The sequence below is a fragment of the Malaclemys terrapin genome, chromosome 6, assembly GCF_027887155.1.
Source record: "Malaclemys terrapin pileata isolate rMalTer1 chromosome 6, rMalTer1.hap1, whole genome shotgun sequence".
In the NCBI taxonomy this organism is placed as follows: Eukaryota; Metazoa; Chordata; order Testudines; family Emydidae; genus Malaclemys; species Malaclemys terrapin.
In genome coordinates, this window is record NC_071510.1 from 119,683,090 (window position 1) to 119,702,681 (window position 19,592).

Consider the following 19,592-nt stretch of genomic DNA (forward strand, 5'->3'; position numbering starts at 1 on the left):
TCCTTTTGCTGCTGGCTATAACACAGAATCAATTCACAATCCTATCCTTCATAATGGTTCTGGAGTACATCTGGCTCGAGGTGGGGCCGAGTCAGTTCACAGACCACCTCCTCTCTATGGCACTGTCTCCCTGGGCACATCTGCCCGAGTCCCTCTATAGCAGTCATCACGGCCTTTCTAGTCAGGTCAGTTCACCTTGGGTTATTTTGGTACGTCAGCCCTCATTCTCCCCATTTTTTCCTGTTGACAGAACAGCTGCTTCCTTCTGAGCCACTGGGCCTACTTCTACTGTCACTGGCTTGGTTTCTGCATATATCTTCACCCAGAATATATTGTGATAGACACCACAACAAGATGCAGAATCTAACCAATCCTGTGTTCCCCTTTGAAACTATAGTTACCAAAGTGACCAACTCCCAGCCCAACCCAACCCAACTTGCTGGGGCAGATTAGGAGTGGAAGGAAGTCTCTAGAGCAGCTCTGCCATCCCTGCTCTCTGCATTGCATTCTGAGCAGGGAAATGCCAATGCACCTCCCAGTGCATGGTCCCTTGGTGTTATTCACTCATGATCCAACATCAGTCACAAAGGGAAGCAAGTCTCTCTGGGCTGTCATCATGGCAGGGCTCTTTACAAGGCACTTCCATGCTGAGAGAGAGAGAGAGTTGTCTTTTTATTGGTGTTTGAAAGCCATTTGACTCCCAAGATCATGTCACTGCAAGAGGGAAAAAGAAGCAGCCCCTTCTATAATATGCAGCAGCACAATCATTGCTTTCACCGTCTCTTCACTACCTACGCAGACGATTCCTGTGTGACAAGCTGGCAAACTGAACAACAACTCCCAATATGCTACTAAATCACTTCCTGAACCGCCACCAGGATGGGAAGCCTGCACATTCCTTGAAGAACTGGAAAACACAGACCCAGACTTTAATGCCAGAAAGGACCGTTGTGATTATCTAGTCTGACCTCCTGCACATTGCAGGCCACAGAACCTCACCCACCCACTACTGTAATAGATCCAAAACATCTGCCTGAGTTACCGAAGTCCTCAAATCATGATTAAAAGACTTCAAAATACAGAGAATCCACCATTTACATGAGTTTAAACCTGCAAGTGACCTGTGCCCATAGGCGAAAACCCACCCTGGTCTCTGCGAATCTGAACTGAGGGAAAATTCCTTCCTAACCCCAAATATGGTGAGCAGTTAGATCATGGGCATGTTGGCGAGACCCACCAGCCAGACACATGGGAAAGAATTCTCTGTAGTAACTCAGAGCCCTCCCCATCTCCGGGCAATGGGGATATTCGCTACTAGCAGTCGCCGATGGGCTAGAGGCCATTGTAAGCAGTCTTATCATACCATCCCCTCCATAAATTTATCAAGCTCAGTCTTGAAGCCAGTTAGGATTTTTGCCCCCACTTCTCCCCTTGGAAAGCTGCTCCAGAACTTTACTCCTCCAATGATTAGAAACCTACATCTAATTTCAAGCCTAAACTTGTTGATGGCCAATTTATATACATTTGTTCTCATGTCAGCATTGGCACTTAACTCCTCTCCCTCCTTGGTATTTATCCCTCTGATGTGTTTATACAGAGCAATCATATCTCCCCTCAGCCTTCATTTGGTTAGGTTAAACATGCCAAGTTCCTTTAGTCTCCTCTCATAAGATAGGTTTTCCATTCCTCTGATCATCCTAGTAGCCCTTCTCTACACCTGTTCCAGTTTGAATTGATCTTTCTTAAAGATGAGAGATCAAAACTGCACACAGTATTCCAGATGATGCCTTGTATAATGGTAATAACACATCCCTCTCTCTACTGGAAATACCTCGCCTGATGCCTCTCAGGAGTGCATTAGCCGTTTTCAGGGGAGCATCATATTGGCAGCTCAGAGACATCCTGTGATCGACCAATACACCCAGGTCTTTCTCCTCCTCCATCACTTCCAACTGATATGCCCCCAGCTTATAGCAAAAATTCTGGTTGTTAGTCCCTAAGTGTATAACCTTGCATTTTGCACTATTAAATTTTATCCCATTTCTATTACTCCAGCTTTCAAGGTCCTCCAGATCTTCTTGTATGATATTCCAGTCCTTCTCCATATTGGCAATACTTCCCAACTCTGTATCATCTGCACATTTTATTAGCACTCTCCCACTTGTCATGCCAAGGTCATGAATGAAAATGTAAAATAAGATTGGTCCCCTGGTGATTCAGGACTTCTAGTGACCTCATTGTGAGAGGCATAGACACATCACCAGAACAAAGCCCTTTCATGAGACCCTGCCTGACGCCTACTGCACTTTGGGTTTTGGTGTGACTAGCCACCATTGCCCCAGGCACAGCAGAAAACCTAAATACAAGCTACAGAAATAAAAGGCAACCATGGAAGCAAACAAATGCACACAGAATGGAACCACAAGACCAAGTCTTTCTATGGTGACTGGAAGACTCATAGAAATCAGAGCAGTAAAAGGTTGGAATGGGTCTTCTATTCCATCCCTCTGCCAGGGTGGGATTCCTCCTGACAGTACACTCTCCCATACATCCAAAAGGATTATTTTTAAAATAAATCATCTTTGGGACACAGACTGTCTTTTTTCTCTGTGTTTGTACAGCGCCTAGCACAATGGGTTCCAGGTACATGACGGGGGCTCCTAGGAGCTACTGCAATACAAAAATAATGATTGTAACAAACAGAGGGACCCAAACACACCTTGACCTTGGTATATTCAATATCCAGATCCAAACCTAGGTCTGAAATTGGATGCTTAAATCCATTTTCAGTTTTAAATGACTACTGATGGCAGTACCAATAGTTAAAGATCTGGTCTTTGGGGCAGGGACTGCATCTGTATACTGTCTTAAGTATTTACATACTTCTCACCAGAACATCTGAAAGCCTCACAATCTTCAATGTACTGATCCACACAGCAGCCCTGTGAGGCAGGGAAGTGCTACTGTTCCTGTTGTACAAATGGGGAACTGAGACACAGAAAGTGATTTGCCCAAGGCCATACAGACAGCCTGTGACACAGCAGGGACTTGAACCCAGGTCTAGTTTAGCGCCCTAACCACTGGACCATCCTTCCTCTCAAACGTATCTCTGCCATTTTACATGTTCGGAATGCGCTTAGCACAGCGTAGCGCTGAAATTCAAACCAACAATTTCGCTCAGGAGACAGCTCTCGTTTTTTATGACGTTCAGCCCAAATTGTCCATTTTAAAAGTTACATCCCTAGTATGTAACTTTCTAGTATTATTTCTAGTTGTTCCCCTTCCACTGACAACCCCAAACCACCCCTCCCTTAGACAATCCCTCTGTCTCCTGGGTCTTTGCACCCCTCCAAACCAGAAATATATTAGGTGTCTTAGCAAAAAATGGCAATTTTGCAATAAGCTCTCAGGTCCCTGAATGAGCAGCAGCCATAAGCATCCATTTATGGAGGTTTTGGGGGCATGTGCTACGTTTGATAATGAATCAGTGTGCTCCCAAATATCAGTGGGAGCTACCCTTAGAATCAATGCAGCACAGGTCTTTAGGTTCTAACAAGCACTTCTCAATTGCTCAACACATCACCACACCTCATAGGGGCTGACACCGTGGGTGCTCCAGGGCTGGAAAAAAAATGGTGGGTGCTGAGCACCCACCGGCAGTCCCCCGATCAGCTCCTCCCCCTCCCCCCAGCTCCTCCCACCTGCAGTGATGCAGGAGGCACTGGGGGGGGAGGGAGAGGAGCGAGGGCGGGGCATGCTCCGGGGAGGGGGCGGAACAGGGTGGAAAAGGAAGAGGCGGGGCAGGGGTTGGGCTTTGGGGGAAGGGGTTTAGTGGGGACAGGGTCTGGGGCAGAGCGGGGGCTAAGCACCCCCCGGCACAATAGAAAGTCAGCACCTCTGCCAAGCTTAATATCCCTCAGCCAGTGTTACTGCAACACATCCCATTCAGACTGGTCAAGACAGGCCAGTCCATACGGGGCCTGGGCCGCTGTGTTTTTGTTGGTGGTGCATTGCACAGAGCTATGAGCACTCATAAGGGACTGCTTTCTTTCTTGCAAAAGTATCGCTCTCTTGGCCCCCTCTGTAATCTAACAGAGCACCCACTTGCAGTATAGAGCAGTCACTCCTTCCTAACAACTCGATCAGAGAAGCAGATTGCTTAGCAGAGCCACACAAGCCAGCTCTCCACTCTACTACCTTCCATGCACACAGATTTCCTTCTTCCTCCCACCAGTAGGAGCAGCAATGCCCAGCCCCAGTTCATCAGAGCAGAAACTCCAGCCCTTTGGTAACCCGATATTTATGAGAAGACAAAATTTCTCTTCAGATTGAAACTCAGAGGTGTTTCTAGGGAAGCTAAAACATTAGGGCTATTTGGGGAACATCTGCTGAAGAATGTAATTGACAAAAGATCTTTACTAGACATCTCAAGGAGCAAGAATCTGCCACTGCACTATCCCCACCACCCTTCACTGCCAAGATCGGTAGATGCCCGCTTAGCTAAATGCACATAATATGTATCCAAACCTGACAGCCCATCTCCTAGAGAGCAGGGCACCATTTCACGGTGATCCCGCATCTTGGTTTAACTCCTCATATCCAGTTGCACTAACCTGCGAGATGTTGGACTGCGTTTTCTCACTCTCCCCGTCCCCTTCCGTTTTGTCGGTCAGCAAACCTTGGACTTGGTACTCAAGGACGTAGCTGTCAATGAACCGCTCCAGCTCTTCGATTTCCTGAGATCGGCTACTCCCTGCCTCAGAGGAGGCAGATGCCACAGAGGAGTTTTCCATCACTCCAGGTAAGGAACTGAGAATGGAGGGGGCCTGGGAAAAGAGAGAACATACAAATGAATTCCTTGTCCTCTACCTAAAGCTACAAATCTGCCAAGCAAAATACTTTACATACATACACACAAACACATACACTGCATTCTCCCTTAGATGACAGTCGCAAGCATGTGCCTTCATATTTCAAAACACCTACTAAGCACAGAAGCAATGTACCAAAGCCCCAGTATACTGGTTAGTGAGTATGGTGCCTTCTATTGAATGCTCCTGGGTTTACAATTACACTAACTTCCAACAGCAGGGCTAAAAGAGAACGTAAGCCTTAATACGACTCAAATCTTTCCTTCACAAGAACTTGAGTGGCAGACACACATGTTCTAAACCAGAAGATCCAGAATTCTATTCTCCATAACCAAGCAGTGAAAGAGACTACACTGGTCTGAGACTGCTCTTTGCAGCGCTAAACCAGTACCAAACAAGGACTTCTAGAAAGGCGAAGCAGTGACAGTTATAAATTTCAATACAGAACAAAGAAAGTGAAGGAAAAAGGCTATAAATGCTTTTTTCTTTTTCCCTACTGGAAAGCTGAAAACATAGTCACTCCCCTGTGCCTGTCTGGCACAATCTAGCCCCTAATGTATTACCACAGATCCAAGGAAAGAAATGCTGACAAAGGTTTAAGTTTAAACTTATCATTAAAGCATCTTCTCCTGTAAGGGTCTATGTACAGTACAACTGAAGTGATGAAGAGCACATTCATTACTATTCTAGTTGTACTGCTGACAAATGGACAATATGGCACCAGGTCACAGCTGGGAATGACATGCAGGAATGTGAGGAGTCCAGGGGGAGCACAAATAATTAAAGAGACATACTATATCTATAGCATAGTGGTACAAAACAAAATGCTGTCTCAGCGTCTGTGATTGCAAGTGGAACGGCCAGGAGGCAGTCAAAGGTGTGCTGAGCGGAACGGAACAGAAAGGTCAAGCTGGGTTCTATTTTGCATGGTTTTGGTCATTAAAAATTTAATATTAGAGGGGGGAAAACCCAATTTCTTCATGAGCCCATTTGCTGGAAACCACAGGGGAAAGCAGTGGGTGGTTTGGATCTCATTACTCTCAGTCTGAACTTACACACCAGAGCAGCACTAGGAGATAAGCAATTTATTGCTGTCTGCAGAGAAAGAACACACAATCCCCTTTACACATAAAACCTTGTTCATTGGCGGTGATAGTTTTGTTCCTAGCCTGAGTCGGAACGACACGGAATGGTGAAGCCAATGGAAGTTCGGGACAGTTCGCGCTGATCACAAATCAAGCCTTCATGTTATACATGATGGGGCATACCATATATTTATCCCTTTGAACAGTGCACCTCCGGTCGGAGCCTGACTTGAAAGTCCCATGAGGAAACCCTGGATTTAATTTGAGGTTGGTGCTACTTATTCATAAAATCATTCCTGAGTTTGCTGATTTCTAGGCAGCAGATAAATCTGCTCTGAAGGAGTTGTTGATTTCATAGCCTCTCATTTCCCTTGCCTTTAAGTCTGTCTTTGTGATAGAAACAAGATTTGCCATAGAGGATAGAATCATAGAAATGCAGGGCTGGAAGGGACCTCAAGAGGTCCTCTAGTCCCCCTCCTCCCCCCCATGCTGCGGCAGACTAGACCATCTCTGACAAGTGTGTTAGGATATAGATATTCAGGCCTGTCTGTAAAGGCCTATACTTTAAGAATTTACTTGTATTCTTATCACTTAGCTAGTTATAGAGGTATAAAAGAAAGAATTAAAATTACTGTCTGTTTGTGTAAGGGCCTTCTCGTACTGGGACAGTCTGAGGCCTGGTTCTTAGGCTAAGTAAGGCCTTTGGCTAAGGAGCAAAAAGCATAAACTGAGAAGTGAACGGTCACATCCTCACATTCCAAACCAGTCACATTAAAATCAGGTGCTATTGGGCTGTTAGGAATACAATCCTGTCCTGATATTCCTATCACCTCCAGAGAAAGGAAAGAGCCTAGAACATGTAAAAGGAAATTTAGTTTGATAGTTTTTTGTCTGGTAAGAACTTACTTATCAATAGACACAGCTGGAAAACCCTTATGTCTGTATAGATGTAGTTGTGAAATCCTCACTTCTGTATTGTTTTGTGTGTTTATTTGCATGGTTTCTGTCTGGTTCTGTAATTGTTTCTGTCTGCTGTATAATAAATTTTGCTGGGTGTAAACTAATTAAGGTGGTGGAATATAATTGGTTAAATAACCATGTTACAGTATGTTAGGATTGGTTAGTTAAATTTCAGTAAAAAGATTGGTTAAGGGATAGCTAAGCAGAACTCAAATTTTACTATATAGTCTTCAGTCAATCAGGAAGTAAAGGGGGAATGGGAACAGGGATTGGGGGTGGGGGAACTGGAATCATGTTTTGCTAAGGTGAGGGGGGAAATGGGAACAGGGAATGGAAACAGGGAGACAGGCAAGGCTCTGTGGTGTCAGAGCTGGGAAGGGGGACACTGAGGAAGGAAACTGGAATCACGCTTGCTGGAAGTTCACCCCAATAAACATTGAATTGTTTGCGCCTTCAGACTTTGGGTATTGTTGCTCTCTGTTCATGCGAGAAGGACCAGGGAAGTGAGAGGGTGAAGGAATAAGCCCCCTAATGAACTGTTTGTCTAAACTGTTCTTAAAATCATCCAGTGATGGGGATTCCACAACCTCCCTAGGTAATATGCTCCAGTGCTTAATTACTTTTATAGTTAGAAAGTTTTCCCTAATATATAACCTAAATCTCCCACGCTGCAAACTAAGCCAATTACTTCTTGTCCTATCCTTGGTGGACATGGAGAACAGTTGATCACCATCCTCTTTATGGCAACCTTTCACATATTTGAAGACTATCATGTCCCCCCTTCAGCTTTCTTTTCTCTAGATTAAACATGCCAAATTCTTTCAATCTTTCCTCATAGGTCAGGCTTTCTAAACTTTTTATAATTTTTGTTGCTCTCCTCTAGAGATTCTCTTTAATATGTCCACATCTTTCTTAAAGTGTGGTATCCAAAACAGTTTTCCAGTATTCCAGCAGAGGCCTCACCAGTGCCGAGTAGAGTAGGACAATTACCTTCCATGTTTTACATGCGACACTTCTGTTACTACACCCCCCAGAATTAGATTAGCTTTTTTCACAACTGCATCACATTGTTGACTCATATGCAATTTGTGGTTCACTCTAACCCCGAGATCCTTTTCAGCAGTACTATCACCTAGCTAGTCATTCCTCATTTTGTAATTGTGCATTTGATTTTTTTCCTAAGTATAGTACTTTGCATGTCTGTATTGAATTTCATCTTGTTGATTTCAGACAAATTTTCCAATTTATGAAGATCATTTTGAATTCTAATCCTGTCCTCCAAAGTGCTTGCAACATTTCACAATTTGGTGTTGTATGCAAATGTTATAAGCATACTCTCTACTCCATCATCCAAATCATTAATTTAAATATTGAATAATGCCAGACTCAGGAAAGACCGTGCAGAACCTCACCCGATTTGTCCTCCCACTTTGACAGAAAACTACTGATAACTATTCTCTGAGAATGGACTTTCAAGCAGTTGTGCACCAACTTTATAATGAATTTATCTAGATCATATTTCCCTAGTTTGCTTATGAGAATGTCATGTGGAACTGTGTCAAAAGCCTTACTACAAATCAAGATATATCACATCTACTGCTTCACCCTACCCACTAGACTGGTAACCCTGTCAATGAAAGAAATTGAGTTGGTTTCGCATAATTTGTTCTTGACAAATCCATGCAGGCTATTCCTTATAACTCTATTATCCTCCAGGTGCTTACAAACTGATTGTCCAATAATTTGTTCCAGTATCTTTCCAGGTATGGAAAGGCTGACTGATCTATTATTCCCCGGGTCCTCTTCGTTCCCCTTCTCCAGTCTTCTGGACCTTTACCCATCCTCCATGAGTTCTCAAAGATAATTGCTAAGGGTGCCAAGATTCCTTCAGCTATTTCCTCACAAACCCGAGGATGAATTCCATCAGGCCCTCCTGACTTGAATACATCAAGCTTACCTAGATACTGTTTAACCTGTTTTTTCCCTATTTTAGGTTATGTTCCTTCTTGCTATTAATATTAATTGTGTTGAGTATCTGGACACCGTTAACCCTTTTAGTGAAGTCTGAAGCAAAATAGATATTAAACACCTCAGCTTTCTTGATGTCATCAGTTATTAGCTCATCTTCTCTGCTAAGTAGAGGACCTACACTTTTCTTCGTTTTTGTCTTGCTCTTAATGTATTTAAAGAACGTCTTCTTATTGCCTTTTATGGCCCTTGATATATGTAACTCATTTTGCGACTCAGCCTTTCTGATTTTGTCCCTACATGTTTGTGCTATTTTTTTGTACTCCTCCTTAGCAATTTGACCAGGTTTCCACATTTTGTAGGGGTTTTTTTTTTATTATTTTTATTTTCAAGGTCATTAAAGAGCTCCTGCTGGAGCCATATTAGCCTCTTACTATTCTTCCAGTCCTTCCTTTGCATCAGTTGTGCCTTTAATATTGTCTCCTTCAGAAACTGCCAACTCCCCTGAGCTCCTTTTACCCCTTAGATTTTTTTCCCACAGGACCTTACCGACCATTTCTTTGAGTTGTTGAAGTCTGCTTTTTTGAACTCCACTGTCCTTATTCTTCTGCTCTCACTCCTTCCTTTCCTTAGAATCATGAAATCTATCATTTCATGATCACTTTCAGCCAAATTGCCTTCCACCTTCAGATTTGTTACTAATTTCTCCTTATTGGTCAGAATCAGGTCTAAAATGGCTGTCCCCCTCCTAATTTCCTCCCACTTTCTGGAACAAAAAGCTGTCCCCAATATATTTCAAGAACTCATTGAACATTTTGTGTTTTGCTGTATTATTTTTCCAGCAGATGTCTGGGTAGCCATTATTACCAGGTCTTGTGTTTTGGATATTTCTGTTATTCTAGAAATGCCTCATCCACCTCCTCTTCCTAATTTGTTGATCTACAGTTGACCCTTACCATGATATCACCCCTCTTTTTTACCCCTTTTATGTTTACCCAGAGACTCTCAACGGGTCTTCCTCCAACCTCCTTCTGGACCTCAGAACAAGTATATATATTCTTCATGTATAATGCAATGCCTCTACCCTTTTTACCCTCCCTGTCCTTCCTCAACAAGCTGTACCCCTCTATAACAATATTCCAGTCATCAAACTTATCCCACCAAGTCTCTGTGATTCCAGTTAAGTCATAATTTAGCTTATGTACTAAGACTTCCAGTTCTTTCTGTTTATTCAACGTAAGAATATAAGAACGGCCATACTGGGTCAGACCAATGGTCCATCTACCCCAGTATCCTGTCTTCCGACAGTGGCCAATGCCAGGTGCGTCAAAGGAAATGAACAGAACAGGTAACCATCAAGTGATTCATCCCCCGTCATCCATTCCCAGCTTCTGACAAACAGAGGCTAGGGACGCTTCAGACCATGGGTTTGCATCCCTGCCCATCCTGGCCTATTCTCCATGAACTTATCCGGTTCTTTTTTGAACACTGTTATAGTCTTGGCCTTCACAACATCTTCTGGCACAGAGTTCCACAGGTTGACTGTGCGTTGTGTGAAGAAATAGTTCCTTTGGTTTGTTTTAAACCTGCTGCCTATTAATTTAATTTGGTTACCCCTACTGCTTGTGTTATGAGGAGTAAATAACACTTCCTTATTTACATTCTCCACACCAGTCACTAGACACCCTTAGTTGTCTCTTTTCCAAGCTGAAAAGTCCTAGTCTTATTAATCTCTTCTCATATGGAAGCTATTTCATACCCCTAATCATTTTTGTTGTCCTTTTCAGTACCTTTTCCAATTCCAGTAGATCTTTTTGGAGATAGAGTGACCAAATCTGCATGAAGTATTCAAGATGTGGGCGTACCACGGATTTATATACAAGCAATATGATAGTTTCTGTCTTGTTATCTATCCTTTTCCTTTCTCAATCGTGCTGGATGACTGCTCACCCTCATGCCACCACAGGACGGGGAGCTGCTGGACATGCTTAATAAAGAGATTTAAAAATGAAATCCTAACTACTTGTAGTCACTTAAGTTCCCATTTTTGAAAGGAAAGGAGTGGGAACCACAGTGTCCTAATCAAATTCCAGCTTGAGTAATTATAGTCTGCCAGCCTAAATTCACTCTGTGGTTTCAACCGGACACAATGTTCTTCTGCATTTCCCATCCTCAAGTGCCAGGAAGTGTTGCTGTGCACTGTGAAACACCTGCCACATTTTCCCCCAGAGATGGCTGCCTTTCAGCAGAAGGTGAAATGATTCCTACATATAGTTTGTACAGTAGGTAAATCTGCAAAGGACTTTTGGATCTCTCCGGATAAAACAGCACTACATAAACCTAAGTTATTAATAACAGCGTAAGAAACCATTATACTGCAGCTTATGATACAGGCCCGGGCTGGGCATTCCTGTCCTGCATGAAAGAATTAGTTATGGTTAAAAACAAAAAAACTCGAAAGCATCTCCAGCCAATAACACGCCCTGCCCCCAATCCACACTGCACATAGAGGGATGCACATGCACACTTAATTCAAGCTTTGTAAGAGACGTGACATTTCACTTTCTCACCGCACTGCCCTTCCCAATTTCGTTCAGGAAACGAAAAACCTCTTCACAGCCTACGATTTTCCTTTATCAAATTACTGCATGGCCAGTGGTTGGAGGGCTGAGTTTTAATCCCCTGAAAACCTGGGGTTATAAATGGAAAAGCTGACAGAGCCTTAGGTATAGTGTTACTAGCAGGCGCCATTCTAATTATTTTAAAGATCTCTCTCCTAACATCAACAGCTTGCATTTGCATAGTGTATTTATCACAAAAGATCTGAAAGCTCGTTAGAAAATAAAACTGATGTATGTTACAAACTACTTGCAAGAGTCTCTTCATACACCACTGAAACATCACCACCTCTGGCATGTAATGTGACAGGTGTTTAACAGCTCACAGCAATACCTATTTGGGATGAGAAATGAAGGCAATTACTAGATCCAACTGAAAATGTACAAGGAAGATCTGTATGAAGAATGTAGTGACCTGAAATGGAATATAGCCAAGTCACATGGTTTGTATGCCTTTGCCCCTATGAAAATAGCAATGAGATATTTCTAAACAAGAAATGGTCAGCACATCTATGTTACATTTACTCCAAAGCACACCACCTGCTGCAGTAAAAGGTCCCCTCATATCTGCCTGGGGCACTGACTTAGGAGGGAACTGAATCAACCATTGTTGATAAAACTTTGCATTATCCAGGTATTGACCAGAGCAGATTCTGCTTAGCTTGCAAACTCTTGCTGAATTCACCACACAAAACTGTATGGCTGCAGCTTCTAGTTAATACACAGCATGTTCTATATCTTTTCAATTTCCAGTCTCCAGAGATTCTTCACAAATAAAAAACGGGACTGACAAAGTACTACAAAGCACCACATGCCAGGAAAATATTTAGATAAACTCAGAAATGAATAGCTCTTAATAGCAAACATGTACAGCTCCCAAAAACATTACAACGTCACTAGCAGGCATAATGCAGCCTGGGGGACAATCAAAACCAAAGCCAGTCTTAGCTAAAGCAGAAGAGTTGAAAATATGCAAAGTCAACCACTACCTGACTCATGACAGGGACATTCAATGAAACTGAAAGGCAATACATTTAAAACTGATAAAAAGAAAAGCTTCTCACACAACACGTAGTCTGTGGAACACGCTGCCACAAGATATCATGGATATTAGGATTCTAAAAAGGAGTATATGTTTATATGGGTAAAGAGAACATCCACGGTTACATTATTAGCAAGTTAAGAAAAGACAAAATATAAACCCGCATGCTTGGCCACTGTCATTAGTTGTATACTGGGCTAGAAGGACCATTGGTCTGACCCAGTATGGCCAGTTTTAGGTTCTTACACCACACCCTAGCTAACTGAGGATAGTAATGGGCAGGTCATTCCACACTTGTCCATTGTGGGGACTCAAGCACCTTCCCTCAGAAGCATATGATACTGTCCACCATAGGAGAAAGTCTGCTGCACTAGATGAAGCACTGAACTGCCTAATTTTGGCAATTAATTGATCTTTGACTATTAGCAGGTAAATATGCCCAATGGCCTGCGATGGGATGTTAGATGAGGTGGGATCTGAGTTACTACAGAGAATTCTTTCTTGGGTGTCTGGCTGGTGAGTCTTGCCCACATGCTCAGGGTTTAGCTGATTGCCATATTTGGGGTTGGGAAGGAATTTTCCTCCAGGGCAGATTGGCAGAGGCCCTGGGGGTTTTTCGCCTTCCTCTGCAACATGGGGGGCACGGGGCACTTGCTGGAGGATTCTCTGCACCTTGAAGTCTTTAAACCATGATTTGAGGACTTCAACAGCTCAGACATAGGTTATTACAGGAGTGGGTGGGTGAGATTCTGTGGCCTGCGTTGTGCAGGAGGTCAGACTAGACAATCATAATGATCCCTTCTGACCTTAAAGTCTATGAGGCTATGAACTGATCCAATATGCCAATTCTTTATCCAGCCATTACCCTGGAATAGGTTTAACATTTTCTCAATCAAAGAAACAACAATACCAGTAAAGGTCAGTGATCAGTGACTGTAAGCTTCTGCCTTTACACTGACCGTTACTTAAGTGATCAGTAGAGACCTGCGCGGATACAAAATTTGTATCCGCAGCCAATCTACAAAAATGAACCGCCGATATAAAGCGGATATCCGCCGATTTGCAGGGCTCTAGTGAATAGAGTAGACCCCTGACCCTGGATGTCTGGGATCTTTCCCAATCTCTGCCACTACAAGTTTGAAAAGCTAAACACCTAAATAAACAACCTGAGTTTCAGAGCTGCTAAGCACTCTCAACTTCCATCAATGTCAATGAGAGCTTCACATGCTCAACACCTCTTAAAAGGAGACCACCTATTTAGGTGCCTAATTTAAGCACACAAATTTGAAAATGTTGGCCTAACTGACTTGGCCAAAGTCAAACAGCATGTCAGAAACAAGAGTTGGGAATAGAACCAAGCAGTAAGAAAGAAGGTTGGCTGCATTTCCATTTTATACAGTGGCGGGAAATGCACAAACAAAATCCACAGAAATGGGTTAACTGCACTACTCTATCTTGCCCCACCTCACGCTACTCCAGCGAATTCTGAGTGCAAATGCAAATCACAAACTAACTATAGCCTCTTAATTTTCAACTGCAAAGCACAGCAGCATTCACATCTGAAAAAATAATGGAAGCCTCTTTGGAGCATTCACATTAACAAGGATCTAATTCAGTGGTGGGCAACCTCCGGCCCGTAGGAGTAATCCACTGGCGGGCCGCAAGACAGTTTGTTTACATTGACCGTCCATGGGCACGGCCACCCGCAGCTCCTAGTGGCTGCAGTTCGCTATTCCTGGCACCGCCACTTCCTGGCGCCGCCACTGGGAGCTGTGGGCAGCCGTGCCTGCAAACAGTCAATGTAAACAAACTGTCTCACGGCCTGCCAGTGGATTACCCCGATGCGCTGTGTGCGGCTTGCGGGCCACAGGTTGCCCACCACTGACCTAATTGCTAACAACCAGTCACACCTTACAGAACAAGGATCCGAATGCTTATGTCTTTGATGTCATAGGGCCTCATTCAAAATCAGGTGTGAAAGTAACTTAAAGGACTTACCGGTACCCTGGAGTCCTGAGCGGGGGCATGGCCTCAACCTTAAGAGGCGGGGCCTCAACCGGAAGAGGTGGGGCCTTCCAAGATTTAAAGACCCTGAGGCTCAGGCTGTGGCTGAGAGACCCAGGGCCTTTAAATCACCCCGGAGCTACCAGCTGCAGAGGCGGCTGGGAGGCCCGGGGCGAATTAAAGGGCTCGGGGGTCCGGCCGCCGCGGAGCTCCGGGCCCTTTAAATCACCACGTGAGTCCAGCTGCCGGAGCTCCGGCGGCGCTTTAAAGGGCCCGGGGCTCCCTGCAGCTGCCGGAGCCCTGGGCCCTTTAAATCACCGCCACGGAAGCCAGTCCAGTCCGGCACGGCATACTGGCTCTTGCCGGTAGTCATACCAGACTGTACTGGCTTACTTTCACCTCTGTTCAAAATCCACTATGTCTTTCCATTGACTTCAATGGCTTTGGGTCAGGCTCTCAAGGTGCAACTTGTGTTTGTTCTTGTTGCCTATTAATGAGAAAAAACAGGAGTTCTCACCTCTCTGTAGGCTATATATGCAGGGTTCTGTCCACCACCATTTTGTCACGCCACTAATATTTCAAAGTATGAAATTATGAAGCAGATTTTAAGCCAGTTTGAGAGAAAAATTAAAGAAAAAAAAATCCCTGTTCTCAACCTATCTAGCTCCCGCCTTCTGTCATTTCTGCCCAATTTTGTTATCTTTCTGAATCCGCTCAGAATGAACAGTTCTGGCAAAAGGACTTCATATGCTTACTGAATTGTTCCCAAATGTGCCCAGATTGTCAAAAAGGCTCATTATGTAGATCAGCATCACACATTAGCTCCATGAATATGATTCCAAGTCTTATTAAAAACAAAAAGAGCCTCAGAGGGAACGACATAGATAACAGGAGCTCAGCCCAGAGAGATATCTTGTTTCTCACCAGTGACGCCTCTAGCTAATTCATGCTAATTATTAAATGGAAACCACGAATGTGCTCTCAAAAGAATCCAGTCAAATCCTTAGGTGTGAGGATGGTGGCCATGATATATGGCCTCAAGAATGTGAGAGTGTGAGGCGATAAATAACGGAGGGAATCTTCAAGAACGGGGGAAGATCTTACATGCACACAACCTACCAGGAAACAGAATAAGGTATCACCTATTCAGAACCCATTGCAGGATCACATAGGCAGGTGGAGGGGAGACAGGACTCAAGTGAGCAGAGTTGGAGGCATCTCCCACCCTTTTTCATCCCAATTGCTCATGGGATGTTTTTCCCCCTGCTGGAAATCTGGCAAGACATTGATGTATATCAAGGTGTGTCTTCCTGTCTCTTCCTATCCAACAGAAAGGCTGTTTTGGCCTCCACATCTGTATTTTTTTATCTAGATTCACAAAGTATATATATATATAACAAAAACAGTTCCAGTTTGTTTGAATCAGCCTTTAGTTCTAGAGTGTCGCAGGACGCAGCTTGGAAGAGCTGCATTATACAGAGTGATTTTTTTCTTGTAAAGGGATTCCCGATTTCTTCTGCTAGCACCCAGTTTTATCTCTCTATCGATAAGTGCAGCAGTTCATTAGTGCCACCCTAGCCTGATCGTTATGGTAGGGGGCAGTAGGGCACTAGTGTAGACACTTCATGTTTTCTATATTCTTCTCAAGCCTCTGTGTTTACTGCTCCCCTTGTCTCCTCCCACTTCCAACTTCACACCTTCTTCTATGCTGCATCCTTCTCTTGGACAGGTCTCCCAATTATTGTTCAACCAAGTGCCCTCACTCTCCTATTTCAAGCCACCTTCACAAATCTCATCCGTACCAGAAATGTCTGCCAGCCAGTCTTGGTTTGTTCACCACACTACATCCATTTGGGCCTTCAGAACATGAGCTCTTCTGGGCAGGGACCTTTTTGTTGGCATAAGTATTTATTTTTGCTTTGCACATCTTGTATCTGTTTTCATACACTTACATTGCTGATGAACAACAGTCACACACACTGACAAATCTGTGGGACCCCCGACCTAGTGCTGTAAAAGTTTCACAGGCCCCTGACACAGCATTCATTCCATGCGTAACAGCTTGCTGCTCTGATGAAAATCCCTGGGACATCTGCTTCCTGGCATGAGAATTCCAGTAAGACTGGGATTTCAGAATTCACTCCACTGAGCTGGTCTCAAGCAAGCCACCCCTAAAGAAAAGGGATTGAGATCCTGGGATTCAAGGGGCAGCACCCTCCCCTTAACAATCCCTTTGGTAGCAGAAAAAATTAAATTAAAGACAGGCAGGCTCTTTCATCACAGCAGGGAGGCCAGTAACGGCTAAATCAATTCAACTAAACCAGGAAAGGCTTTCCTCCCAGTATTGATGCCTGGCTTCTCTCTCCCCTCTCATAAATTAAGTACCACAATGCATTGCCCCAGGCAACAGTTAACCCACCATATACTTGCTATATTGGCTGCTTCTACCAGCTACAGAAGGATGTATAACACTAAGGTTTGGGGCTAGTCTACACTAGAAGCGCGACAGGAGCACAGCTGTGCCGCTGTAGCACATCCGGCAGGGTTACCGGCTGGGTTTTTTTATGGATTTGCCAGTTGCCAGAAAAATAATCTGCCAGGTTTGTTTTTTTTAACATGGGTTTAAAGATGTGCATTATTATCACAATTCACTGGGATATCTAATATTAAAAGCGTCTGCGTCCAGCTAACGATGATGCAGTGTTCCCAATTCCGCAGTTTCAGCAACAACAGATCAAAACTTTGAAAATACAGCAGCTGTGTGCCCATCAACATGCAAGCCCACCGCGTATATGTGCCCGAGAGAGGGTTTGAGTCACATGAAAGTGAGGAGACATGCAGTGTTACCAATCTTATCTATATGTGTTATCTCTCTAGATACAATAAGTGGCTGTTGGGAGGGGTTATGGAGTTGCCTTGTGTTTGGGGTTGCAACAGGCTTACCTTGCGGGGAAGTGGGTGCCTTTTTTTTTGCATTTCAAAAGGTGGTAACTCTAACGTCTGGGAAAGAGAGAGCTTTCCCGTTGGCATAATAAAACCACCTCCACGACACGTAGTAGCTATGTCAGCAGGAGACGCTCTCCCTCTGGCATACCGCTGTTCACACCCGCGCTAAAGTCGGTATAATTTACGTCACTCAGAGGGGTGGCTTATTCACACTCCCGAGCAATGCAAGTTACACCAACATAAGTGGTAGTGTGTACAAGCCCTTGGTCGACACTGCCGGTTTATGTCAGTATAACTAAGTCACGCAATGGTATAGAAAATTCACACCCCTGAGCGACAAAGTTATACTGTACTGACCTAATCCCTGGTTTAGACAGCACTGGGTTGATAGGAGGGCTTCTCCCATCAACATAGCTACTGCCTCTGGAGATGGAGTATCTATACCGACTGGAGAAGCTCTCCCATTGGCATAGGTAGCATCTTCACTTCGCGCTACAGTGGTGCTATAAGTATAGACAAGCCCTAGATATATACAATAAATGGCAATCTGATGAGTAAATATTTTAGAAGAGCCTTCCATACCGCACTATATCCATTATGATGAATATCACCCAAACCACGGTTATACTTACCAATGTGACAGCCTGTGGAGTGAAATGGTCAGAGAAAAAGGACGCTGATCGCACTTGCTGGCTACTAGCCCTATGCTCTATCTGATCTAGTGGATAGTGTCTCCAACTGAGAATCAAGAAACCTGGGATTATAGTCCTGCCTCTGCCACTGGCTTGCAGTGTGAACTTGCATAAATCATTTACAGTAACTTCCTTATGCTTTGGCTTCACCCTCTGTAAAATAGGCATCATAATGCTAAACCCTCCCCCCACCCCTTTCTGTTAAGTGCTTTAAGAGATCTTACTCCATGGCACCCCTTATGCTTGGAACAGCTTTTAATCAGGCTTTAAATTAGAATGTATTAATCAGGCTTCCCTCTCCACTTCAATCAAATGAGTGTGTTAAAACATTTTTTAAAAAACCAATTTAACCCATAAAAGGGTACGCTCCACCAAGAACAGGACAAGAAGCACTCAGCTAAGTCTGCAGCAAGGGAGATTCAGGTTAGACATCTGGAAAAAAAACTTTCTAACTGTAAAGGATAGTTAAGCACCCGAACAGTTTAGCTAGGGAGGTGATAGAATCCCTATTACTGGAGGTTTTTAAGAACAGGCTAGCCAAACACCTGTCAGGGATGGTCTCAGTGTATTTAATCCTGCCTCAGTATGCGGGGGATGGACTAGTCCAGGGTTTCTCAGCCCATGGTCAGGAGACAAAATTGGGTCACCAGAATGTTTCAAAGGGTCGCATGGCAGCTCCTGTCCCATGTCCTGGCTGGGCCTGCTTCCCTCCTCCAGGCACTGCAACCTCTGGGGTCTCAGCGCCACTCAGGTGTGGCCCAGCCATCATCAGGATGGCAGTCTGGGTAAGCCAAATTTGAGTGAGTGGTACGGCAACCCCATGAGCCAGGTCACAACTCCAGTCACACCAATTTGGTCCAGTCAGGAGGAGGACGGGCCAAACCTGAGCGGGACTGCAACCTTAGAGGGCTTTTGTTCAGAGGGTTCCCTGAGCCAATTTCCTGGTTTAAATAGCCGGTGTGGACCAATCAGGTGGTTTCTCTTGCTCTGGCCCTCTTCAGGCAGTATATCCAGTAGTGCCTAACCCTCCAGTAATTGTTGGATACCACTCTGGGTGGCGGTGTGGAGACCTGCAGAGCCTTGCAATGTCCAGCTGTTATGCCAGTCATTTAGGGCATAAGCTCTTTAGAAGTGGTAACTGCCTTAGAATCATAGAATACCAGGGTTGGAAGGGACATCAGGAGGTCATCTAGTCCAACCCCCTGCTCAAAGCAGGACCAATCCCCAACTAAATCATCCCAACCAGGGATTTGTCAAGCCTGACCTTAAAAACCTCTAAGGAAGGCGATTCCACCACCTCCCTAGGTAACCCATTCCAGTGCTTCACCACCCTCCTAGTGAAAGAGTTTTTCCTAATATCCAACCGAAACCTCCCCCACTGCAACTTGAGACCATTACTCCGTGTT

General features: G+C 44.3%; 1 protein-coding gene across 7 annotated transcripts in view; it reads right to left on the bottom strand.

Annotated features, from left to right (window-relative positions):
* Positions 1-19,592, bottom strand: part of CTIF (cap binding complex dependent translation initiation factor) — a 352,990-nt gene that overhangs the window by 258,987 nt on the left and 74,411 nt on the right. For all 7 annotated transcript variants that reach the window (XM_054032222.1, XM_054032218.1, XM_054032221.1 and 4 more), the window contains exon 2: positions 4,614-4,826. In XM_054032222.1, the coding sequence (XP_053888197.1) occupies positions 4,614-4,793 (180 nt within the window). In that variant the 5' untranslated portion in view covers positions 4,794-4,826. The remainder of the gene's footprint in view (positions 1-4,613; positions 4,827-19,592) is intronic.